This window comes from Patiria miniata, unplaced genomic scaffold (assembly GCF_015706575.1).
Source record: "Patiria miniata isolate m_02_andy unplaced genomic scaffold, ASM1570657v1 HiC_scaffold_18, whole genome shotgun sequence".
NCBI lineage: Eukaryota > Metazoa > Echinodermata > Asteroidea > Valvatida > Asterinidae > Patiria > Patiria miniata.
In genome coordinates, this window is record NW_024037056.1 from 11,360,150 (window position 1) to 11,384,431 (window position 24,282).

The 24,282-nt window shown below is 40.9% G+C and overlaps 1 protein-coding gene across 1 annotated transcript; it reads left to right on the forward strand.

The window, feature by feature from the left end:
* Positions 1-6,587: 6,587 nt before the first annotated feature.
* Positions 6,588-15,261, forward strand: LOC119724594. Its single transcript, XM_038195706.1, has 6 exons — positions 6,588-7,193; positions 8,397-8,735; positions 9,929-10,306; positions 10,627-10,965; positions 11,452-13,706; positions 14,320-15,261. The coding sequence occupies exons 1-6, from the start codon at positions 6,956-6,958 to the stop codon at positions 14,620-14,622; spliced, it is 3,852 nt and encodes a 1,283-aa protein (XP_038051634.1). The 5' UTR covers positions 6,588-6,955; the 3' UTR covers positions 14,623-15,261.
* The last annotated feature ends 9,021 nt before the right edge of the window (positions 15,262-24,282 follow it).

Consider the following 24,282-nt stretch of genomic DNA (forward strand, 5'->3'; position numbering starts at 1 on the left):
TAAATTTCCCCTTTTTGTTGTTGACCAAATCCTACTTTTGATGAAACACTTTATCTTTCTTACAATCTGGACTGGTATTGTTCTTATGTGACGTCAGCGAACCATTTTCTTACAAGTGACGCATGCGTATAAGGGCTTGTGACTGAACAAAAGAGGGTCAACAATTATCAGATATGGATGCAAAAGCTTGGTTGACTATCAGTGAAAAGTGACAAGCGAAAAGCCACAGGGACAAAATCACGAGAATCTTTTGTATGATTGATGAGGCTAGTCACTGGCTAGCCATTAGCTGACTCGTCATTCAGTCGTTTCCAGGAAGGTTTACTTCCGCTGAAGAAAAAGCTATAGAGCCCAGGAAATGAACAAATTTTTAACGGCAAATTTTCGGAAATGTGACTTTGTTCGTGTTCGATTTAATTTCACTTTCAATCATTACACATTACACCAAAGAATCGGCCTTGAATTGACTCGATAGTTTGGCTAACGACAAAATGGCAACAAAAGGCTAAAACGATGCTATCGGCTCTGAAAAAGAAGAAGAAGAGGAGGACTATGCTCACTAGAGTTTGCATCAGAAGCCGAAAATTTCACCAACATTTCATATTGAATGACGTTTGTAATGTGACAGTTGTTGAAAAAGAATCTTTAAATATAATTGAGAATCTCTTCATATAAAATAATGATCCCTTTAAAATTGAGGAAAAAGTACAACAAGTCTGTACGATTTTCATTAAAAGATGACTGTTATTTGCAATACCTACAATTTCACTTGTAATGAATCTCCAAACTGATATTTGGGGGGAATGTGACCTCAGGTCTTTGGTATAAAATATCCATCTTTTATCCAGCATAGCAGGTGTCACTTCCAAATTAATGAAGGTAAAAGCAATCACCCGAAAGGTATCGTATATTTTAATTAAAAAAAACAACAAGGACAGATCTAGCTGTCGAAATCAATTTACATCAAAGAGTCAATATAGAATTTCCGTTAATAGTCAAATACACGCGTGTTTTGTATAAAAGCTAAAATGTCATTACACCTGTCAACGAAGCAAACAATTGTGTCAAAATTGACGCAATCGTTTCAAAACAGTGCCTTCGAATACAAGGACACATAATAGTGTTTAAGGGAGCACGTACAGGGGTTTATTGGTTACGGTGCCCAACTCACGTTCGATGATGGTACGTGTGTGTTCGAGCCCTAACGGGGAACCAAGCGCGAGTTTATAGTGTAAATCGAGGACATACACTTGCAACATCATCGATAAATCGAGGACAAGAACCCCAATCGAGGACTTCTCGGTTGGAAAACGTGTACAAAACCAATGAGAGCTGTTGCGAAATATTTAGAATATACACAAAGGAAATGGGAAGAAGAACAAAAGAAAATCCTCGATTAACACCATAAGCAAACGTGCTAGCGTTTGTGTTCCCGGGCATGGCACTTTACAGCAATTGCCCGAACAAGAGTAATCATTGTGAGGGGCTTGAATACATAATACATGTATAATGAAGTTGTGTGATATATTCTACTCGGACCCTATTTGGTTTGAATCTGAATGTGAACAATCAGGTTAAACATAAAAAAAACGAATTATAATCATGACTTCGCAAAATAAAAAGGAAGCATTATATAAACCGAACAGATATGGAAAGAGACAGAAAAGGCCAATTAACACATACAGCCTTCTCCTGTATTGTTAAGTGACCTTTCTTTTTGGTTGTTAATGGATTGATAGTTGTTGACACCGGAGTGGATGCTAAGCACTTTATACCGACAAAAATCGATTAAGTTGGAGGGTCGGGTTAACCTTGCACAAATGATTAACTATTACCCACGGGTCAGTGTTTATCAAGATAGAGGATAAAATAGCGGGATATATACGTTGCTAAGAGAGAGCTGCATGTGAGAAACGTTTCGGCACACAACTCTAGTTTCCGACGAATTTGACTTCGTTTTCATTGTCGTCGTGCAGGTCTCATAATCAATCTTTCAGAATAAAGGTTTGTCATTATTACCAATGCGATCTTCATCATCAGCCGCCATTAAAAAAACAAAAGGTATAGATAAGTACAAAAGATATAGATAAGCTCCACATAACGGAGAATCTTTGAGATTGAGGCTCAATGGTTTCAAATACATTAATTAATAAGCAAATTACCTGTTTATACGTTAATGGCGAACAAAAAAACGAAATAACGGAATTGTTTGAATGGAAAGGACAAAATCCAGGTCACCAATTGTTTTCTCTATATGTTTAGATTGAGTTCAATTCCTGACCAGCAAATTTTTAAACAATTAATGATAAGGTTTTCTGTTTCAAGTCGTTAGCAGTCCAGAACTGTCATCGTGTCAAACAATTAGTTGAAGAGTTCATTCTGAGCAAACTCGGCCTTGGTGAAGACTAATACTAGAAATAAAACCTAAACACTCTAAAATAAATTGATTTCCAGTTTATATCACATGACATACATCCAGCAGGATGTGTGACAAGTGGGGTTTGTGTACAGTTCAAGCTATAGTGCACCCGATGAAGGCCTTATGGTGACTTTCAACTGGTGTACGTGCGCCAGGAGTATAATAATTAACCGGTTGTGCATTAGCTCAGACGATCACAATTGAGGACCGTTTCACTAATCAGAACGCTCGATTAATGCCCCACGCAGGACCAACTACGTGCAGCAGAGAATTACATTTAAGCTTTCTTGAGCCATCACTGTCGTTCGCCCTGGATACTCTATCTTCTGGAATTCATATTACACGTAATGGCAAATTACATAAAATAGTTCCACGAATCGGTTTACATCGATCGTGGTAAGTGACCGAAGCACTACCCATTCATTAGTAGGATCCCACTGATTTTGAGATACTAAGAGTGCCGGCGCCAGTGGTATATCAGAATTTGACCTGCAAGGTTTGCAGCGGTTTAAATGGGATTTTGGTCTAGACTAGCAGATCGAACTCTTCGAATCGCGTCGTGTTAATAGTAGGAAGCTGTTTATGAAGTTTCGTAGTTGAACAACGGAGTACATGTACTTGGTGCACTACTTGGACAAGCGTTTGGTAGAAATGAAGGGACGGAACATTATCCGTGTGTTGCTAATTCTGATGGTGACGTTCCATGTTAAGGCGCAGGACTCCGGTAAGTATCTATTTGAACATGCTGTTACTGTGCATTTACGGAGGGCACTTCATGGCCAAATCACTGTGTTAGTTAGCTCTTACACAAAGCATTGAAAGCATTCTTCTAGTTGGTGCAACTGCCCCATGACGGATTGTCTGAATAATAGCTGGTTACAATCTTTTCGTCATTGAAGACGGCCTCCGTAAGTGTACAGTTCATAGTGAGTTTGTTTCTGCATTCAATAGGGGACGTTGAACAATAGAGGACAATAAAGTCCCCAATTTCCGAAGGTCCCAAATTTACGATCGTGTACAAAACATATGGGAAGTCTTCAAAAGACCTTCTTACAAAAGAGGGACAATAAGGGTCCCTGAATGCAGGCAAATAAACATTTCTATGCGCTCGGACAGGTGCCAGTAGCTAAATGTTTAATATCGCAAAATGTATATCTACACCTTAATTCACTATGAACATCTTCACCACTTAAAAATTCATTAAAAGTCCATTTCTCCGTGAAAAGAATCTTTAAGAGATGTTTCACGGACATTTACATGGGTTTATATAGGACTAATCCTGTAAGGGTATTTTCACGGTTTTTTTAATGACCCTGGCCACTGAGGATTATCATTGGTTATACATAACGGTACACTGGGTCTATCTCCATGGGTAAACAAAGGACCTTCTTAAGGGTGTTTTCACGGACTCCTAATCTGGCTTAATATGTTGAAAAATCCGTGGAAATTTAGTTAACAGTAATTTCAAGGGAAAATGGCTCTTTAACGAATTTTTAAAGGATAAAGATGTTCATAACTCCCTAGGGGGTATACAAAATCGTATTGAAATTGGAGGATTCACGACTGTTAGGGGTATCGCTAGAACGGTATGTTTTAGAAAGCGAGAAAAGGATGTACACGTATATCTAAGTAAGGATACGGTGGGGCCGCTGACGAATTTCAAATTGCTAATATCACTTTTATTTTTTAATTTCTGATTTTAATGACGTATGCCTGTCATTATATCAAACACGATACACTGAAAAACCTCGGACTGAGAGTCCCTTCTGCCTCAAGTCAAACCCGCAAGCAAATGAGGGTTTATTCTCAAACCGCGATATGAAACAATTCATATTATTTGTTTTTCTTACAAATTTTGTTTCCAGCCGAAATCGGTTAAGTGAATAGTTTGGACGAAGTTTGTCGGGTGAAAATCACTTTCAATCAAGAAAATTGCGACAATCAATGTAGGGGAAACTTCACCTGAACTGTTTTGTCAGTTTTCAGGAAGAAATAAATTCAAACTTGATCACGTTGAAACTTGAGCACAGGCGTTTGAGTTATCACCATGGAGACAAAATGAATTTGCCCTACGAAACAACGCGCGTGGGGGATCACAAACATCACCTGGACGGAATATGGTTAACTGAATTCGGCGAGTAGATGCGGTATCACGATTCTATTGATTTGAACCTTGACAATCTGACAAGTCAAATATGGATTGTCGTAATTATTCAGAATACATTTACACGTATGCGAACAGGTGAACAGCTGCCTGGAGAGCAATTCAAAATAAATAATTTGTGTATACAGAAAGCAACCTGTACTACGTGCTGTACACCTGTAACGCATACATACATAAATAAATATAAATACATTGTTCCAGTTTGGCATCCGTCAACAAAAAAGGCATTTCGATAAAAATCTGTGTGAAACTGCATTTTCAATCAATTAAACCAATTTTTCTACCAGAGGTAGTGAATAATGTTTTTAACATACGTTAGAAATTTCATTTTGCCATGAAGTTTCACAAACGTAACAAAAAGCTTATTTTGGCAAAAGGATGTATCTTGAGAAAGCTAACTCGAGTTATCCTGATTTCTTTGTTTTAATTAAAACGAACTTGACCTTTGGCCTAAGGGGTCCAACAGTGATCCAAGGAAAACCAATTCACTAAGTTTCAGCTTTTCCTGAGTTATGTTGGAAAACTTCCTGTTTATATGCCAAGGTTTCCTTTATTTATGCTTAAAAAACTACATGTAGTTAAATTGTATTAACCGTAACGATCTTGACTTTTCGCCTATATGGGGCCGGGTCCAAAAGTTACAGGTTTCTCGGGGATCACCAGACTCACCAACGTCCTAACTAAATGTTCAGTTGTTATGACATGTCTTTCTTGAGTTATGCCACGAGACAATTACTAGTTTTTAACCATAATGATCTTGGTTTTTGTCGTATAAGGTTCAAACAAGGTTAAATAAAGTTTATTAAAGTTTCACCAGTATGTTACCTATCACGAGTAATGACATAAAGCAAGTCCAACTTGAGTTTCGTATTGAAACTGAAAGTGTAACACACGCATACAGGTGTGTACTTGCTGGCAATCGGGTACCCCCTATTGTCCCTCTGTTGTTTGTACCTAAACTTTGTAGGAAAACCTCCTATATGTTTTGTACACGAATCAAAATTGGGGACCTCTCAGGAATAGGGGACCTTATTGTCCTCTATTGTCTGACGTCCGCTATTGAATGCAGAACAAACTCAGACTACCTGAAGTGTGTATAATTGTTATCGTATATTTACACACGTTTTTTTATGGGGTAGACCTTTGTTTTCCTTATTTTGTTTTTCTTTGTTTCAATTGAAATCTCAAACTCCATAGCGTTTCCTTTATAGGACAGATTGATTTCTAACGACTGCCTTATGGGGTTTATAATTGTTCTATTGTGTTGCCTTTCCAAAGAGGAACCCTGTAGGTACCAGCACCCACACGTGTGGAAACACTATACCCATTCGGCTTCGCAGGAGGGCCTAAAACAAAATTATGAACATTTCGAAATGATGTAGCGCAACGTGTCCTTTCTCGGGGCGTTTCTATCTTGCCACCAGTGGATATGTGCTTATGCAGAAATCTCCTATTCGTCACACTACTGCGAATATCATCAGTTACCAGTGTATTCAATAAGCGTACACGTACGTGTCCTTCAGTAATAACATCGTGAACGATTGGTTCGTTAATTGGTATGATCCATCTAAAAGCAGGTCGGCAATTTCATGACGAGATACGGAACCTTTCTGTATGTGAGCGATTAAGCTTTTAGAGTAACGTGCACTTTTCACTAATTAGTCCAGCTGCGTGACTCTTTTGTAAACTGATACTGGAAGATGTGGAATTATGTTTACGTCGCAACATATACATTACCTTAGCTCACTATCATTATCACTGTGGGTGATGTTGGGTGACGAGTGGTGGCGGAGCTGATTATGCTTAATTTGTTTGCTGGTGCCAGAGAACCAGCCTTTAGACATTCATCATGCTGCAAGCATTTCAGTCATGTTCCCTGTATCCAATAACGGTAGGCACACTGAATGACAATATTTTTTTGCGCAAAAAGGAACCAGACATTTTTCCTTCCAGTCTCGCTTTGGTTACGTTGATTTGAAAGGGAAAAAAATCAAGATGGCCGCAACATGATAATGGTCTATAGTGTCCTCTTTGTACCATCTCACCGACTGACTGACTGATTAACTGACAGACCTTTACTTAAACAGTAAGAAAATAAAACAAAGTGAAACGATATTTTTAATTCGTTTTACCAACGACAACCGTGCTGTTCCTTTTGTATTCTTTTCAGCAAAATCTAATCAACTCGTCACTCATACTGATCAGAATTGTTCGTTTGTTTCGCAGAGTTCACAGATATCAGAGATCTCGGAATCCAGCTTGTCAATGGAAACGACCCCAACGAGGGCAGGGTGCTAGTTCGATGGTCCCCCGACTCCGACTGGAAGGCTCTGTGCTTTAAGCGGTACGCTCCCGACACCATCGCCCATCAGATGTGCAGGCGGCTCGGGTACCCGTTCGCGTGCGGCATGGAGGAGGCAGGGGCGGGGCGGACCGAGGACACATCCCTTCGGAACATATCAAGCGTGATATATCGATATCAGTGCAACGCGCATCTATTTAACATCACGGCTGGGGGCTGTCTTTTATTTGAGACACCATTGTTTGATCCAAGTCTCGGCCCGCCTTGTGCACATGAGCAAGACACGTGGTTAATGTGTGGATTTGCAGGTAAGCCGCAAGCGAGGAGAGAAAAGGGGGATTAAAGGTTTCAAAGATAGTTTTCAAAGGCTTGGTTCTTGAGAAACATTCATTTTCCTCTTCCTGTCGACAATGATCTATAGTCACGAGGCAGACCACATTTGGGCATTAAAGGGGCGCTAAATGTGCACTGAACAATCATCAGGCTATAATGTGGTCACGTGTACGCTCCACTGTAAATTATGTATACCCAATTTCTTATACCGGGGTAAAAAAAACCGCTTGACCTTCACTTCCGGTGTTACCAGAAGTACAATAGAAATGCAATCTAACTCGAAAACGGAAGCCTTTTACCACAGACAAATATACAGGGTGAGTCAAAAAACGAAACCCAAAATGTTGGGACCATTATTTTAGGGAAGTTCTGTATGTAGCACTTCCTAAATCTAGGATATGAAAATCCAATTCATAAGCTTTATTTTTAGTACAAGAATTATGCAAATTACTCACGTACTTCTGAAGTTACATCATTTTAAACACAACCACCGTTTTAGGGTTCTGTCCACGGATCGCAAAAAAAGTTCAATGTTCTTTCAACCAAACGAAAACAAATCGCATAGGGATGTGTGTGAATTTTTTTCGTTTTGCTGAAAGAACGCACACCTTTTTCGTGATCCGTGGACAGAACCTTAAAACGGTGGTTGGGTTTAAAAATCCGTAACTTGAAAGTGCATAAGTGACTTGAATGATTTTTTTACTAAATGAAAGCTTACGAATTGGGGTTTCATATACTAGATTTTGAAAGTGCTACATGCAGAACTTTAAAAAAAAAAATGGTCCCGACATTTGGGTTTCTTTTTTTTTTGACTCAACCTGTATTATGATAGTGTTAAGCGAGGAATGCCAAACCGGGAAAAAAAACCGTTTCTCTCATCATTCGGGTTTGCTCTAACCGAGGTAAGTTCATAAGCACTGCGTAATGCGTTGCCCGATAGCATACTCACAAGCTTACTCGAGTGGGATTCGAACCCACAAACCCCTGCGTATTGGTAAAGATGTCTTACTACTCGACCACGAGTTTGTTGAGGTTGGCCGGCCGGTTTGAGCGTCGGGTATCTGTATCTGTATCATTATAGTTGGTAAAGCACACCAACTAAGAGAGAAGACAATGAGGAGAAATTACAGTTTTAGATTGGGTACCGCAATCAATCACGATTTCTGTCTCTTATACAGGAATGCCAGATTTTGAATTGCGACTGGTTGAGGAGGGGTTAATTGGTGCCACTAGAGGACTCGTCCAGGGTCGCTGCGGTGGGAGGCAGGAATGGGGTGCCATCTGCAGCAACACATTCGACCTGTCAACCGCTGGACAAGTGGCCTGCCGCGATTTGGGACAGCCTCCCGCCATTTCGGTAGGGAGGGTAGACCGCGGTGCGGTTGATGCGGAGTTCCTACCAGACTACACGCTGTTCGTGGACATCGGTTGTGTTGGGGATGAAGCGAGTCTGAGCGAGTGCGAACACCACTCGCTGCGGTATTGCGAGAGTTTTGCCTCCCTGGAATGCTTTACCGGTAAATATATCGCCGAACCTACTTTTTAATGCTTAAGTGTAAGGCTAGAATCTCATGTCAATCTTGATGGATTTCACGATCAGGGTGTTTGAATTCTTGACATTTTCTGTGATGCTCCTATTTTAACTCTTTCTTGTAATGAAACAAGGAATTCCTAAAAAGTTGAAGGGTACTAAAAACTACATATTTAAATTAATCCGATACCGTAAATAGACGGAGCCCAGTTTGACCATCTCGTAGCCGGTCGCCCCCCCCCTTCAGATCTCGGCCATTGTAAAGAAAAATTATGAAACTCGGTACATGCACTGAACAACTTGATAAGAATCTAACCCAAGAAATGTCATGATTACGGGTTAAAGATTTTTGGAATTATCGGCTCATTAAAGGGAAACTGCGTCCTGGAATGGGCCAAAATGGGCTACAAAACGCACTTTGAACGAAATCGCCTTTTTTCAGACGTGTAGGAAACCACATTGGCATTGGTGCTGTGTGTAATATTATGCGACATGCCCAACGTGTATCTTACATTGACTGAAACGCGGGAAAAACGTATGCATACTCCATCTTACGTGTCCGATGTAAACAATTTTGTCCCCTCTTTTCTCGGGAATGGTAAGACAATACATTGGTTTCCTTTCAACCAGATGTTTGAAATAGAATAGGTAAGCAATCCAAAACATGAACATTTCGTGGATTTCAGGACGCAGTGCCCCTTTTATTATTCAAACAAGTTGAAGGGGAAGGCGGATTCCGCCCCAGCTTTTTGAGTTACAGTTTGGCAAAAAAATCCTTACTTACTATGAAGTGCTTAGTCCGTTCCGAGATGGAACCTATAATTTGTTGTATTTTATACAGAAACTAAAGTTACAACATAGAGTGTCATGGCCTAGCAGTTAAGTGCTACGGACTCATGATCTGGTGTTCAGAAGCAACATAATGTGGGTCCGAACCCAGGTCTAGACACTTGTGCCCTTAAGCAAGGCACTTAACCATTATTGCTTCGTCCTTCGAACGGGACGTAAAGCCGTATGTAGCTGTTGGGTTATGATTGCATTACACAATACACGGGACCAACGTAAAATAACCCGGTAACACCTCGTAAATACTCGTGTAAATACACGAGTATTTACGAGAAGAAACAACCAATTAGCACCATGTACTAACTTATAATTTGTTACGATCATTGTTTGCAGGAAACCGGGATATCAGAGATATTGACATCGAGCTCGTGAATGGCAGCGCCCCCAACGAGGGGCGAGTCTTAGTTCGCTGGTCCCCCGACTTTGAATGGACGGCAGTGTGCTTCAGTTCGAATTACACTGACGCGTTGGCCTTCGACATGTGCAGGCGGCTTGGTTACCCGTTCGCATGCGGCAAGGAGGCGGCAGGGGCGGGGCGGACCGATACCCCCTCCTTGGCGAATATAGCCAGCGTGGCATATCTAACCACGTGTAGGTCAGACCCGAACGATATCTTCGCAGGGGGCTGCTCCCTCTCTGCGGCGACTGATCCCGTTGATGTGCATCCTTGTCCGCATGAACAGGACTTGTGGTTATCGTGTGGATATGCAGGTAAGCTTTAAACATAAGCAAAATGTAATTAAAAGTAAGACTAAGGAGTTTGCTAAAAAAATTTAAAGAAAGTTGTTGCGAACCAATCTGATGACGCAACAGTCTTCTGCTGGACCCGAAGGTACAGCTGACTGAGTCACTGTATGACAAAGGCACTGACTGACTGACTCCCCGACTAACTGACTCACTGCCTGAGTGACTCATCGAAACTGAGACTTTGGATCTAGCTCGACGAGAAAATCCTAGACTTGTCTATATTTGCGATTAACTCAAGGCTCATTTCAAATAGTTTTGCGGCATGTCATTCCATCTTTTGTCAGAAATGCCGGACTTCGAACTGCGACTTGTGGAGGGAGCACCCGGTAGCTCCAATAAAGTCGTTCAGGGTCGCTGCGGTGGGATACCCGAATGGGGTGCTGTCTGTGGGCACCTATATTACGAGCGAAGGGCCGGACCTGTTGTCTGTCGAGATCTCGGGCTGTCTAATTACTCCATTTCGACAGGAGCACTAGCACTGGGAGAAGTTGATGCGCAGCTGGTGCCCGACTACACGCTGTTCGTTGACATAGGGTGTGTCGGCAACGAATCGAGTCTGAGCGAGTGCGAACACTTCTCACTTAGGCAGTGCAACAGCTACGCCACAGTACAGTGTTTTACCGGTAGGTTTATGGACATACGGTATTATATGTTCGTATGGTATTATAGAACTAGGGGTTCTGAGCAAGTGTGCTTCTGCCTGAGGTCCTCTTTTGGTGCAATGTCAAATTGAGGACACTCATTTTCCTTCCTTTAATAAGAACATTAGCGTTCTACAAATAACTTGGGAGTTTCCTCCTCAACCTCTATAAATCGCAAAGGCTGACGATGTGCTTACCAGCACATTATATTCAGCTCCGACTGATTCCGCAGCTTGAGTTGACGCTAAAGCCGAAACCAGAACCGTTATTTGGGATTGATGATACAAAGACACACATCCAACAAGCTTGATCAATTATAATCCTCATTATCATAACGGCGACTGGCCTCTACTGCTGTCACGAGCATTCGGCCTTTTGTGCATTATTAAAATGAGACCACATTATAGTGGCCTTTGAATTCCGTTTATTTATGTGCTAGCCCTTGACACACTTTCCCCTTGCTTACAGAAATTCGGGAGTATGAAGAAACTGCTTACCTTTGTGGTGCTAAGCAACTTTGTGGTCAACAATGCAATCAACAGATCCATCCTCTGCCGAACGACGTTAACGTTTTCCACTACTGCCAGTGCGACGACGCCTGCGTACTATTCGACGACTGTTGTTACGACTACGCCGGTGTTTGCGACCGTAGAGCGCCCAGTTTAGAGCGCGGGGGCTTCACGGCTGACCGGTTCGGCTGCGTCTGGGTACCTGGCAGTCAGTTCACTTTCACTGGCTTTGTGATGATCGACCGCTGCTCGGACGACTGGAGAGATGAAGGTATCCGTGCCTTGTGCGAGAAACCGATCAATGCGACAGACGTCATTGGATCGTTGCCAGTCTTCGACGATCAAGGCGTGGATTTTTCAAACATCTTCTGCGCCCTGTGCAACCACAGGTCTCTGGGTAAATTGAGCAGGTGGGATGTTTTTAGTTCTTACAACAAAATAAGTAGTACCACAAACACATATTACACATCTCTCAACCAGACCTTACCGACAAAGGGCTGGATCATCACTCCACCGAAAAATCATACAGAAATACGTAAGTGCCCCGCTCATCTGATTGACACCTGTCTTGTTGACTTTCGCGGTACCGAGATGGAGAGAGCTTGTAGAGCTTACTACGCACCCGTACGAACCGATCGGGAAAACATAAGGTATCGTAACCCACACTGTGCTATGTGCAACGGCAAGGAACTCGTACCAGATGACTCCTGCATGGATGTGATCTGTAAGATGACATGCGAACCAGACCCTTGGGGTCCTTGCGGGATTGTCTGCGGCCCGTACAATGAGTTCTTCACAATTGAGGTTCTTTTTGACTTCACCTCTTCCTCTTCCATCAATGGGATGTCTTGCCTGGAAGGGCAGATCTACGACCCATTCCTGGAGAGGTGCCGGGTGCTGACGTGCGCAGCTGGATATCGAATCAACGGCGACGAGTGTGTGGCATACACTCCGGTTAATCCACCCATAAACGGCAGTCAAGAGACATCTGCAATCGAATGCTTGGCAAAGCGTCTTGGCAAAGATACAGCCGGCGGGCAAGCCTTGATGGCAGGACAAACTATCATCCTGAATGACCCAGACGCAGGAACATTGTCAGCTCTTATTCTCCTGACTTCGGTTCGCGAAGCACTTGCCATCGATGCAGCATTTGATGTCTATGTTGCAAATGCATCAATAGACAACCCAACCACACTTTCTGAATTATTGTGTAACATATCTACGCTGTCAATTTACGTGCCGTTTGCTCTTAGTGCTTTTAGTAGCTGTAACTTAGTAAATGGGAATGAAACATTTGTAGGATATGTTGGAAACCTTTTGATGGTGGTAAAGTTTCAAGATATCAGAGATGAGGGAGAGTACACACAAGAGAGAACATCGCCTCTATGCCTAAAGGTTGCCGACCTAAATTGCTCTTCTCTTCTGACGTTAAAGGGTTCCGAGTACACGATCTTGGCGGATGAAATTTTACAAGTGACTGCAAGTGGCATACTTGCAGCCGAGTACGTTCGCTTCCCAGACGGCTCTGTGGTCATGTGCTCTTTCGCAGGTCCGCTGCCAGAGGGGTTGGAGCCAAAGATCAGAAGGGCAATTTCCTTTGCAGGTAGCTGTCTGTCACTGCTTGCCCTAGCCGCCACTTTCGTTACATACTGCGTATTTCCTGAGCTCCGGAACACCGCAGGCAAGTCAACGATGAACCTGGTGGTGGCGCTCTTCGTCGCCATCTTGCTGTTCCTACTGACGGGCTACCTCAGGCAGAGCCGCGCCGCCTGCGTGTCCGGTGCCGCAGCGGCGCATTTCGCCTGGCTTGCCGCTTTCTGCTGGATGACGGTCCTTAGTGTCAGTGTTGCTCGCACTCTGGCGTCCAAGGTGTCAATACCGCACCGTGGCAGAGGAATCGATCGTGCACTGGTCTCCTACATGTGTCTTGCCTGGGGGATCCCCCTGATCATAGTGACCATCTGCTTGGCCCTCCAGTTCTGTAACTGCACCAGCCTACCTACAATCTACGCAGAGAGCAACATCTGTTGGATCACTGACGCCACGGTTCGCGTGGTCGTCTTCTTGGTACCGGTTGCGATGAGTTTGGTTCTGAACATCACCACGTATGTCTTCACGGTCATCAACTTCCGGAGAAACAGACAAGTAAGCAAGGCTGCTCGGCACCAAACAACGACGGACGCAGTCAGAGAAGAACTCTCCGTCTACTTAAAGGTACGTTTCAAAAATCTTACATGTTTTTGTATGTTTCGACACTACGGCATTGGGATTTTCAACCCTCTTTTATTAGCCACCAGATCAGAGAGCCAAACATTTCGATGGAACTTGACTCGCAATATTTAGGAAAGATAGAGTCTTATAATATAGGAAGCTAGGTACACCATTTTGGCAAGAAAACAAACAACTTCAGCGACTTGCAAAATAATCACAGTTCTGAAATTTCATTAATTACCCCATTGCCATGACTGTTTTTTTTTTTATGAAGAACGTTATTTTTGCATGATGTAATGAACTCGACGACGTCACTATAACATGACTATGTCGTAGTGACGTAGTCGAGTTCATTATAAGTTCCTACCAGTGCCTCACAAGTCACTCACAAGCTTTTCAGTCCTAAATTAAGTCATAACCTCTGAAGAATTGTAACAATAACGTGCCTTATAACTGTTGATCCCCCGTTACTAACGACCATACTTGTGAATGAACTTGTGATATACTTATGACAGGACGTGTGGTGGACTTTTGATAACTCAACTACAACACAGTTCATACTTTTTTGCCATGTGTTTATCACAAGACTTCATGATGGTGTCTTCTTCACCGACAGATCTGCACACTTGTTGGCGTGACCTGGGTGTTCGGCTTCGTTTCTCAGTCAGTGACTGGCATCGTAGTCTTCTCCTACATCTACATCCTCCTCAACTACCTCCAGGGTGTCTTCATCTTCATCGCCTTCTGTCTGAACAAGAGGGTCCGGGGTCTGTGGAGGCAGAAGCTGAGAAAGATGCCGGCACACACCGGGAAGACAAATCCGAATTCTCTTCATCCGAAGCACCAAACAAACATCACCTCCTCCGGCACGTCAGGGATAAGTCATTCGAAGAAGACCACAGAAAGCACCCACCTGTAAATCCTGTTTCTTTAATCCTGGGGCTTATAACAATTAAATATCGATTTATGCAGCGCAAAAATCCACCTTTTGGCTCGATTTACAAATTTTCAATTACAAATTGCTCAATCTTTGAGCGGTTCGATATTATTTCTGCGCACCGGACCGATAAAAACATTCCAAAAACCATCTTAGCTCCCTGGGGAGTATATAGCTCAATGCTGCCATATCGGCGTAATCGGCTGAATCAAACAATTGGCGTGTGCCCTCACATGTACCACTTTATTCCTTGGTGGGGAGAAGCAATGAGTGACAAAGTTTCCTGCCCAAGGACGCACGCACTACAAACACAGGCTAGACTCGCAAACAAAACCTGCAGATTTGCCCACTAGATCATGTGTGCAATACACCAGACCGCGAGGCCACAGAATTCAACGGCTATCGACACAGCTCACAAAAGCGAAGAGGGAGACAAAATGTCTCTGAGGTACAGCCTGATTAAATTTTTTTCTGGAAACACAGGTTGGCAAATTAGTTTTCACATCAAAGTCGGAATTCTTTTGAAGAATAATAGAAAAGACTACTGTTTGCCCTGGTGTTTCTGGCAGTGGCTGCAATGTGCGCCGCAGCACCTTGTAAACCATTATAAGGTGCTACATAATGGGTCTCATATTTCTCATAAACTTTATTTACCTTTCTTTAATTAATAATTGACATAATTTCCAGCGCCTTGAGTACCTAATTGTTGGTAGATACGTGCGCTAAGTAAGACTCTGTTATTATTATTATTATTACATGGGTATGAGCCATAAATACGAGTGGTAAACAGCTACCTATCATTTTAAGTGCCGTGTGTAAGGTTATTTTAGTTATAATAACAGTTGATGTATTAACTCAAGATCGGTTGTAAATATTGCTGATTCATCGCGTTTGCTTTTTTTCATGCCTTTTACGATAGCTTGTGCCTTTCTGGTTGTAAATTGTTAATGAAATTTCACTAAATGGATATAGTTACTGAGTCTGAATGGGAATGTTTACGTGTTCGATTTACATCATGAACTTCGAAAACAAAACATTTGCTATAAATTCGCAGGAGCTTTGTATAATATTCTAATTAAGAAGGCTTTTACTGTAAGATTTGATTCAACGTACAAGTATAAGAACTAATTATTTGCTTGTGTACAAATGCAGAACTTACGACAAACGTTTTTTTAGGTCCATTAATAAAGATTCCACCGAAAGGAAATGAACATTACATTCGTGATAAATAAATCAGACTGATGGATAAAAATGAAAAACAAAATGTTTTGGCAAACATGCATCTACAAGGGGGCTGGGGGCCAGCTTTGGATGTCAGGGGGGCAACTGCACATCCGCGCCGAAATGTAGAGGATTTTTTTTCCAGACTAATGGCCTCCGGAAAATAAAAAAACCGGGGAGGGGGGGGGGGGGGGGGCTTGTTCCCACCTTCCAAATGGGGACGCTCTTCAAAACTGACCATTATTATGCATACTGCAAATTACATACATGTACCCATTTTCAAGGCGCATTGTAATAGGTTTTGAGCGGGTTTTTCTTTTTTGGGATTGATGTCAGAACTATGTAACCATTTATTCAAATAATTGCTGGGGAAAAAATGGGAAAAAAACATCCTCGAGCGGGGTGGGTGGGGGTGGGGGGAAGGGGCATAGTGCCCCCTTCTGAACCCCCCCCCCCCCCAAATGGCTAAAAAAAGATTTTTTTACGTGAAAATAGCTTTACCTTCTATTGTTCAATGACCTAAATGAGGATAATGAGTCGATAGTTGTTGACACCGGAATGGATTCAAGGCACTTACCGACCAAAATCGATTAAGTTGGAGGGTTGGGTAAACCTTGCACGAATTATTAACTATGATATTAACTATGATACGCAGGTCAATGTTACTGATGACCTAGAGTAATATACATGCCATTCGCAAAGAAAAAACTGCATGTGACCAATTTGACCTCACTTATCATTCATGCCAATGTGATCCTCATGGCCAGCAGCCATAAAAAAAGAGAGCACAGTACAAACTGTAGATGTCCCAAACATCAAGTAACGGAGAACATCATTGAGAAAGACGCTTTGGTTTCTAATGCATCATTAAACAAATCACCTGTGTATCAAGGGCGGATCCAGAACACAATTTTTTTGGGGGCCCAAAAAATTTTGTTCTCCCCAAAAAGTGGGTCCAAAAAAATACGGCGTGGGGTTCGGGGCCCGCTTAAGGGCCCCGAAAAATTTTTGGATTCTAGATGCTCTGTGGTGCGATCTGAGGCAATTTCTGACCACTTTAACCAATGTTTTTTTGAGGAAAAGATGTTGGTGTACTCATTGCCAGCCTTTATTGCGATGTCACATAAAAAAAATTTAAAAATTGGTTTCGTTTTGGGGGTGGGGGGCATGGCCCCCTTTGCCCCCCCCCCCCCTGGATCCGCCCTTGCTGTGTATATGTATATGAACGACCTAAAGACGAAATGGAATTATTTGAATGGCAAGAAAAATGGTTACCAATCTATATTTCTGTATTTCTTTTTAGGTGAGTGAAATGCCTCACCAGCAAATTACAAGACCATTTGTGATAATTACAGGCCTTTCTGTTTCATGTAGTTAGAAGGCCATAACTGTCATCTTGTCAGACAATTAGTTTTAAGTTCATTTTACCAACCTTGCCTAGACAGGGACCAATAATAGTAATAAAACCTAAGTACTCTTAAATAAATAATTGCCAGTTTGAGTCACTTGACATGCAGCCAACAGGATGATCGACATTATGGTTTGTGTAGGTCACGATTACACTGCAAAAGAGAGTTTAGCAAATAAACACTTTTCTAAACACTTTCTTGCTATCAGTTTGTAAACATGTTTAGTTGCTAAATATGTTTAGAGTAAGGATGTACAGTGTCTAGCAATTGAACCTTGACGCTTAGGAATTAGAACACGTAATGTTTAGTGTACAAATATGTTTACAAAGTGATAACAAGATTGTGTTTAATTGTGACTAATTATTTAGGAAAATGGTAACCACCATCTGTTACATATTATGTGTTCTTTTTCTTGACACCACGAACTCCATTTCACCGTCACGGATGACTGAGCACCAAGTGATGTAGCTGACATGCCAAAAATGGCCTTGTTCCACATGCACCATTCAGCATGTTGAAAATAACAAAATCCAGGACGTACATTATCAAAGTCATTTATTCAATTGCTAAAACATATCAAGGTTTTTCACTGTCCCCCTTTTGTCCACTGTCCTTCAACATGCCCCCTATTCCTTTGAACGCACATCTCTGTCCTGGTTCTCATTGCTGTGAACGCATTACTGATAACGTCTCTCTCTCTCTGATAACTGTCAATTGGTCTTATGGTGCTTGTGGAACAATGCCAGTTACATCACTTGGTGCTCAGTCATCCGGAACGTTAAAATGGAGTTCGTGGTGTCAAGAAAAAGAAGACATGGTTATGTAACAGATGGTGGTTACCATTTTCCTAAATAATTAGTCATACCTGAGAAATCAACAAAATAAGCTCGGTTTCCTTGTTTTTTTAAACACCCTGTAGAGGACAACAGGGTCCCCAATTGCCGAGAGGTCCCCAACTTGAATAAGCATACAAAACATTTGGGAGGTCTGCCTAAAAAGTTAGAGTACAAACAAAAGAGGGACAATAGGGGGTCCCTCAATGCAGGCATATACACACTTGCATGTGCTGGTGCGCAACACGTACCGTAATTAACCACTCGTGTATTTTCTTGATCACTTATGAAAGCCGTTACATAATTCGGAGTGCCTGATATTATTGCCCCACGTGTTATAATACGTACAACAAAGTGTTTAATTTTATATTTAAAGCTGAGTGAGCCATCACTGCTTCTGCGCTCGTCCATGAGATTCTGCTGTCTGGTATCCCCATTAACCTAATAGCATTATTATAATGAGTAATTAATAGCTGGCCGAATAGGTCATACATGACCAAATTGCGTCTTAATGTACTAAGGCTACCATGCATGGCTAATTTCCCACCTGTTTGCAAGAGTCATGACACCAGTCGTATAGCTGAATTTGACTAGCGTGCTTTGTAGCTGATTTAATGAGAATTTCAATAGACTGAAAGATCTCACTCTTCGAATCGCGTCTGTTAAATAGCACGGATTGGTTAATGAAGTTTCACACCAGAACAACGGAGCATTTGGTGAACTGCTAAGCTCATTATCTGTGCGTTGCTAATTCTTTGGGTGATGGTCCATGTTAATATAAGGCGGATTTTGGTATTATGCTGTCACTGTGCATTCAACTTGAGGAGGAACGTGTTGGCGCCTATGATTAATTGATTATGTAACTAATTTACATAACCATTGAAGCATAAGTTTAGGTTGTTCCAACTATATTCATTGTGGCAAAGAACAATAGGTAGGTTGGCCAACGGAGAGGTTGCTGGCATGTAAATCTCCTTTCATTCACTTTGCTGCAAATTGGACCACATTGACATATCCCTTTCAATTAACTGTCTATATCTCTAGATGTACGTGTACAAAAGGGATAGGGAAAACAGCATTGTGTCGAGCAATGATCACTCTTAATCGTATATACGTTATAATTAAACACAATAGAGGTATTTTTAATATATTTTCTCTAAAATGTAGTATCTGTCGAGTGCACACTGTATATCATTAATACAAATCTAGTCTGCATGGCCAGCAGCCATTTCAACAAAACTGAGAAAAAAAGTACAAAAAGTAGATAGATAGCAAACACAAAAAACGAAACCCATTGAGATTTACGGTTTTAGGCTTTCATATACATCAACTAATAAGCAAATCATCTGTTCATATATACACGTAAATGGACAAATTAGAGGCGAAGATGGAATTGTTATAATGGAAAGAAAACAACAGGGTTATCAATCTCTGTCTCTATTTTGTTTTTAGATTGCGTTAAATGCCTGACCAGCAAATCGTTAGACAATTTACGATCAGTGTGGGTCAGGCTGTTCCATGTAGTTAGAAGGCCAGAGCCGCCATCGTGTCAAACAATTAGCCCGTTCTGAACAAATTTAGTCTTGGCAAAGACCAACGCCAAGCACTCTAACATAATTGATTTCCCGTTTCCATCGCTTGCCATGCAGCCAGCAGGATGCTTGACAATTGGGGTTTGTGATCTTGAAGTAGGTTTCAAGTGAACTTCATGTTGGGGCCAATGAATGTTTCACAGTTCAGATGCTATAAACTACGTGCAGCTTCAAAGTTTTACCTAAAGTTTTTACGTTTAAAGGGAAAATACAACATTTGCAAACATCAAAAAATAAAACTACCAAATCATTTTGAAATACCTTGCTGGACTCTTAGTGAATGACAGTGTAAAGCATCCTGTAAAATCATGGCGATGACGTTGATCGTATATTCCGCTTGTTGAGCCATCACTGTTGTTCGCTATGCATGAGCTTCTATCGACTTGTATTCATATTAAACGCAATAGAATATTACAATGCATAATTGTTTCCGCAAATTGGTGTGACTGCGGTGCGTGACCTACGTGCGTCTTATAATGCAGGACCTATAGTATACGTACATGCGGGAATCAACATCATCGCTTTCCCTGGGAAGCAATCAGAGATCGAGAAAAGGTTCAATGGGGAAGGCGTGACTAATGCGGCAAATGGGAACTGCCGTTTTGATTGAATTTATGCAGACGACCTATTTACTAAAAAATACTGCCATGCCCCCGTTGCTACGAAATAACCAAGAGAGCTAGTGGAAAAGAAAATCAATTGTGCCAGGGCGCTGCAAAACATTGCAACTATCGCTCTTGATCACTGACGTCTTTGGCCAAGGCTATGCACTGCCATGCATCAGTTATATCCCAGTGAGACTATGAACAGTACCCACACCAGAGGTACGGTACCGCAAAATCGGACCTGCAGGGTCTGCAGCCATTTTAGTGAGAATTTGGTATAGACTTAACAGATCTAACTCTTCGAATCGCGTCCGTTAAATTGCACGAGTTTTTGGTTTACGAAGTTTCACAGCCGAGCAGCGGAGTAGTTGGTCAACTACCAAGACTTCCATTGGTGGAATGGAAGGACTGAATATTATACGTACGATGGTCGTGCTGGTGGTGGTGTTCAATATTAACAAGGCGCAGGACTTGGGTAGGTACATGTATACTATTCCATATACGAGATGCTATGTGAGCTCGGGATTTCCCCCTTGAAACAAAGAAGAGAATTTCTATGTACATCATTCATCGAAAGGACATTGAAACAAACTGAACAATTTAAGGATTTTATCCCTTCTCCTCCAAAAATGAAACGAACACTAAGAAATTCGAATAAAGTCCCAGAACTTAAGTGTAAAACAAATAGAATGCAGAATAGTGCCATTCCTCATCTGGTACATCTGTATAACTCTAATCCTAAATGAAATGAATTGATTTTTACCTGCAACCTTTTTAATGTATTTTACAAGTTTTAACGTTATTTTAATACTACCTTTCATTTTAATTTGACTGCCACACATCTTGCACAATTTTTAAACTCATTCCCCATCTGGCTCATTTGTATAATTCTAATCCTAAATGAAACTATAAATAATTTTTTCTGCAACCTTTTTGAATGTCTTTTATAAGTTTTAACGCAATTCAAATGCTGCCTTTTCAAAGTAAGATAAATTGACTGCAATACAATCTGTACAATAATATGTATCTCTTTAAATAGACAATTCTTAGTCAGATTTGTATGCACAATGTTTAAACCTTTTCTAATATTACATGACTTGTAGTATGTAATGTCATATTTTTATTATATACAAACACGGTAGGCCTTTTACCTTTTAAAAATGTACTTTTGTAATGTAAATCACGTGCAATTCAGCTGTGGCTGCTATTCGTGATTTGTTAATAAACCATGTTGAATTGAATTGAATTGAAATAGATAAAACAGAGTGAGTAAAAAAAGTGGAACCCGAACCCCCCCCCAAAAAAAAACCCCAGGTTTTTGTTGAATATGTTTGACGATTCTTGAAATCCTATTTTTCGACGAGAGAGGTTTTAATGTCATTGTGTTTAAATCGTGATATTCTTTGAACGGATTGAGCAAATTCAGTAATTTGTTCATCTAAAAAGTAGTTGATATAATAGGCTTTCCAGACATTATGATTTTGGTGCTACATAATTTTCTAAAATATAATATAGATTTTTGAGGGGTTTGGGTTCCGCTTATTTTGACTCACCCTGCATGAGCACACTATCAGTGTACACAATGGAGGGCCCATTGAAGGCAAACTGCCTCATGTCACAGTATTCGAAAAATAGCTGACACAGTGCTCGCGTCATTGAGGTCGAAATCCGTGAGAGTACGGCGACTGGGTGCTGAATGGTATAGGTTTAGTGTCAGTAGCTTGATGCTTAATTTTGCACAAAATATACCTTACAACGACTACCGCCATAATACGTTATGATTCAGAGAAGAGAGAAAACCGATTAAGTGTAGACAAAAGCTTTCATCTGTGGTAAGTAACCAATAACAGTTTAGGATCTTGACAAATGAAGTTATCCGAGAAAATGTAGTGGCAAAACAGCTGAGAGAGTTCGTAAGCTGCGTAAAACCAATCCAGGCAAACAGCATAAGCAAATCTGTCACCATGCCAATAAAAGGACATCTGAGCTCACAACTAACATTCAGGGAATTGGCCGTTCTGATTTGAAGACAAACGCCGAGGTTATCAACAAACAGCTTGCCAGAATCTCAAGAACAAGAACCGATTGATGTAGATAATATAATAATACTTGCCTAGACCTTCGGTTATTCCTCTTTTATATCCATGGGAAATTGTTAAATTTGTTGAGGAAGGTGCCGATGCAAAAGCGGTTGGATAAAGGTAAATACAAAACTTATGATAAAGATGAAAATCCAGTCTCTTTGCGATAGACTGAGTCTGTGTCAAACGTTTGCTCAGAAAACGTACAGGTCACATAATTTCATTCAGTTTTTTACCAGTGTCAAAAAAAAACCTCAACATGTACTTTAATCTTGCCGCACCGCGGATGAAGAAACTAGGTCATCAAACAGATTGTGGAAGAATCCAGTGCCATATCTCAGGAAAACTCTGAACCAACCGCAAGGTGGAATTGTGGATTGTGAATATTTATGTTATTAAACCTTTCATTGTGGTGCACGAGTACTTGTGCCAAGAACTTGTACAACTGGTGAAAACAAACCGTCTACATTGTTGCCTCAAAAGTCTTGAATAATATTATCTAACAGCATCCGCCACTCTAGCCACTAGCAGCTTCAACAAATCTCATTTTATTTTGTTAAGTTGATGTTATAATGCTCATTCTGTTTATAGTCATCTTCTTTTTGCTTACTATTCATTTGGTGTAAAGCGCTGTGTTACTTTCTCCCGGTCAGTCAGAGCGCTTAAATTGCTCTGTATTATCATGATTAAAGCCCGTTAGTGCCACCCCTTTTTTTCGAGAGCTGTTATTTGTTTTTTGAAAGCAGTTTTACTTCAAGGATTTTTACGTAACAAAGTTTTGGTCGTGGGCCTTGCCTTCTTCATGTACGAAATGTATGACACCGATAACAGGCCTGATAGCGGAGTGTCCCCGTTTTTCACGGTCCTTGGTTTCATTAAGGCCATAGAACGTGAAGTCTATTTTTGGTAGCTTTCGCAGAGCAGTTTTTTTTCGAGAGCAATTATTTTGTTTTCGAAAGCAATATTTCTTTTCCAGTGCTCTAATTTTTTTCGAGAGCAATAACTTTTTTTCAACAGCAATTATTCATTTTGAGAGCAGTAGTTTTTTCTAGATCAATTATTAATATTTTTTCAGAAGCTTTTTTTTTAAAGATAAATCATATTTTTTCCATCGCAGTTATTATAATTTTTTTTTAAGCTGGGGGACCGGGAAAGCAATAAAAAAAGGACGTAAGCTGTGATTGCTTAAAAAAGTCTCCAACTTCCCTAAAGTTGTTCAAATATGGCGAGCAGCTTCAGGTTTTAAATAGATTCATTAATAATCTAATTAATTTATTTAATTTTATCAATTGAACAATTAATTGCATTTACATTGTTTACTTAAAAATCCTGTTAAGCCATAAGCAATTACAAACGTGATGCAAAGTGCGTGGAAAAAATCGGGGAAAATTGTTTACATATACCATCTTTAACTCTGAATCTTGCCGATACCATGTTCCTGTAAAGTAAGCTCATAAGGATAATACTAAAAAGAAATTAAAAATTTGGCACTTTTAGGCATTTCCTCATGAAGTTCAGGTGCGATGCTTTTAATCAGAGAATAACCCGATTTTCAATGTTACATGATTTTATCCCAACAAAATTAGCGTCTTTCATGACTAACCTTTCACGTTGAGTGCATGGGCAAAATCTAGTTTTTACCTACCTGCCGTGGAGACGCCCTTCCCCATCGTGCCCCTCTAAGCAAGTTTTTCCCGTTTCTTTTTTTGTTGAGCGGACTCCGATCTTTGACTGCATGCATAGGCGCAGACTAGGCGTCCTTGCGTGCGAAAAAAAAAAAAACTATGCTCTCGAAAAAAATTACTGCTCTGGAAAAAAAATAATTGCTCTCGAAAACCAAAACAAAAACGCACTCGAAAAAAAGAATTGCTCTCGAAGAAAAAATAATTGCTCCGGACAAA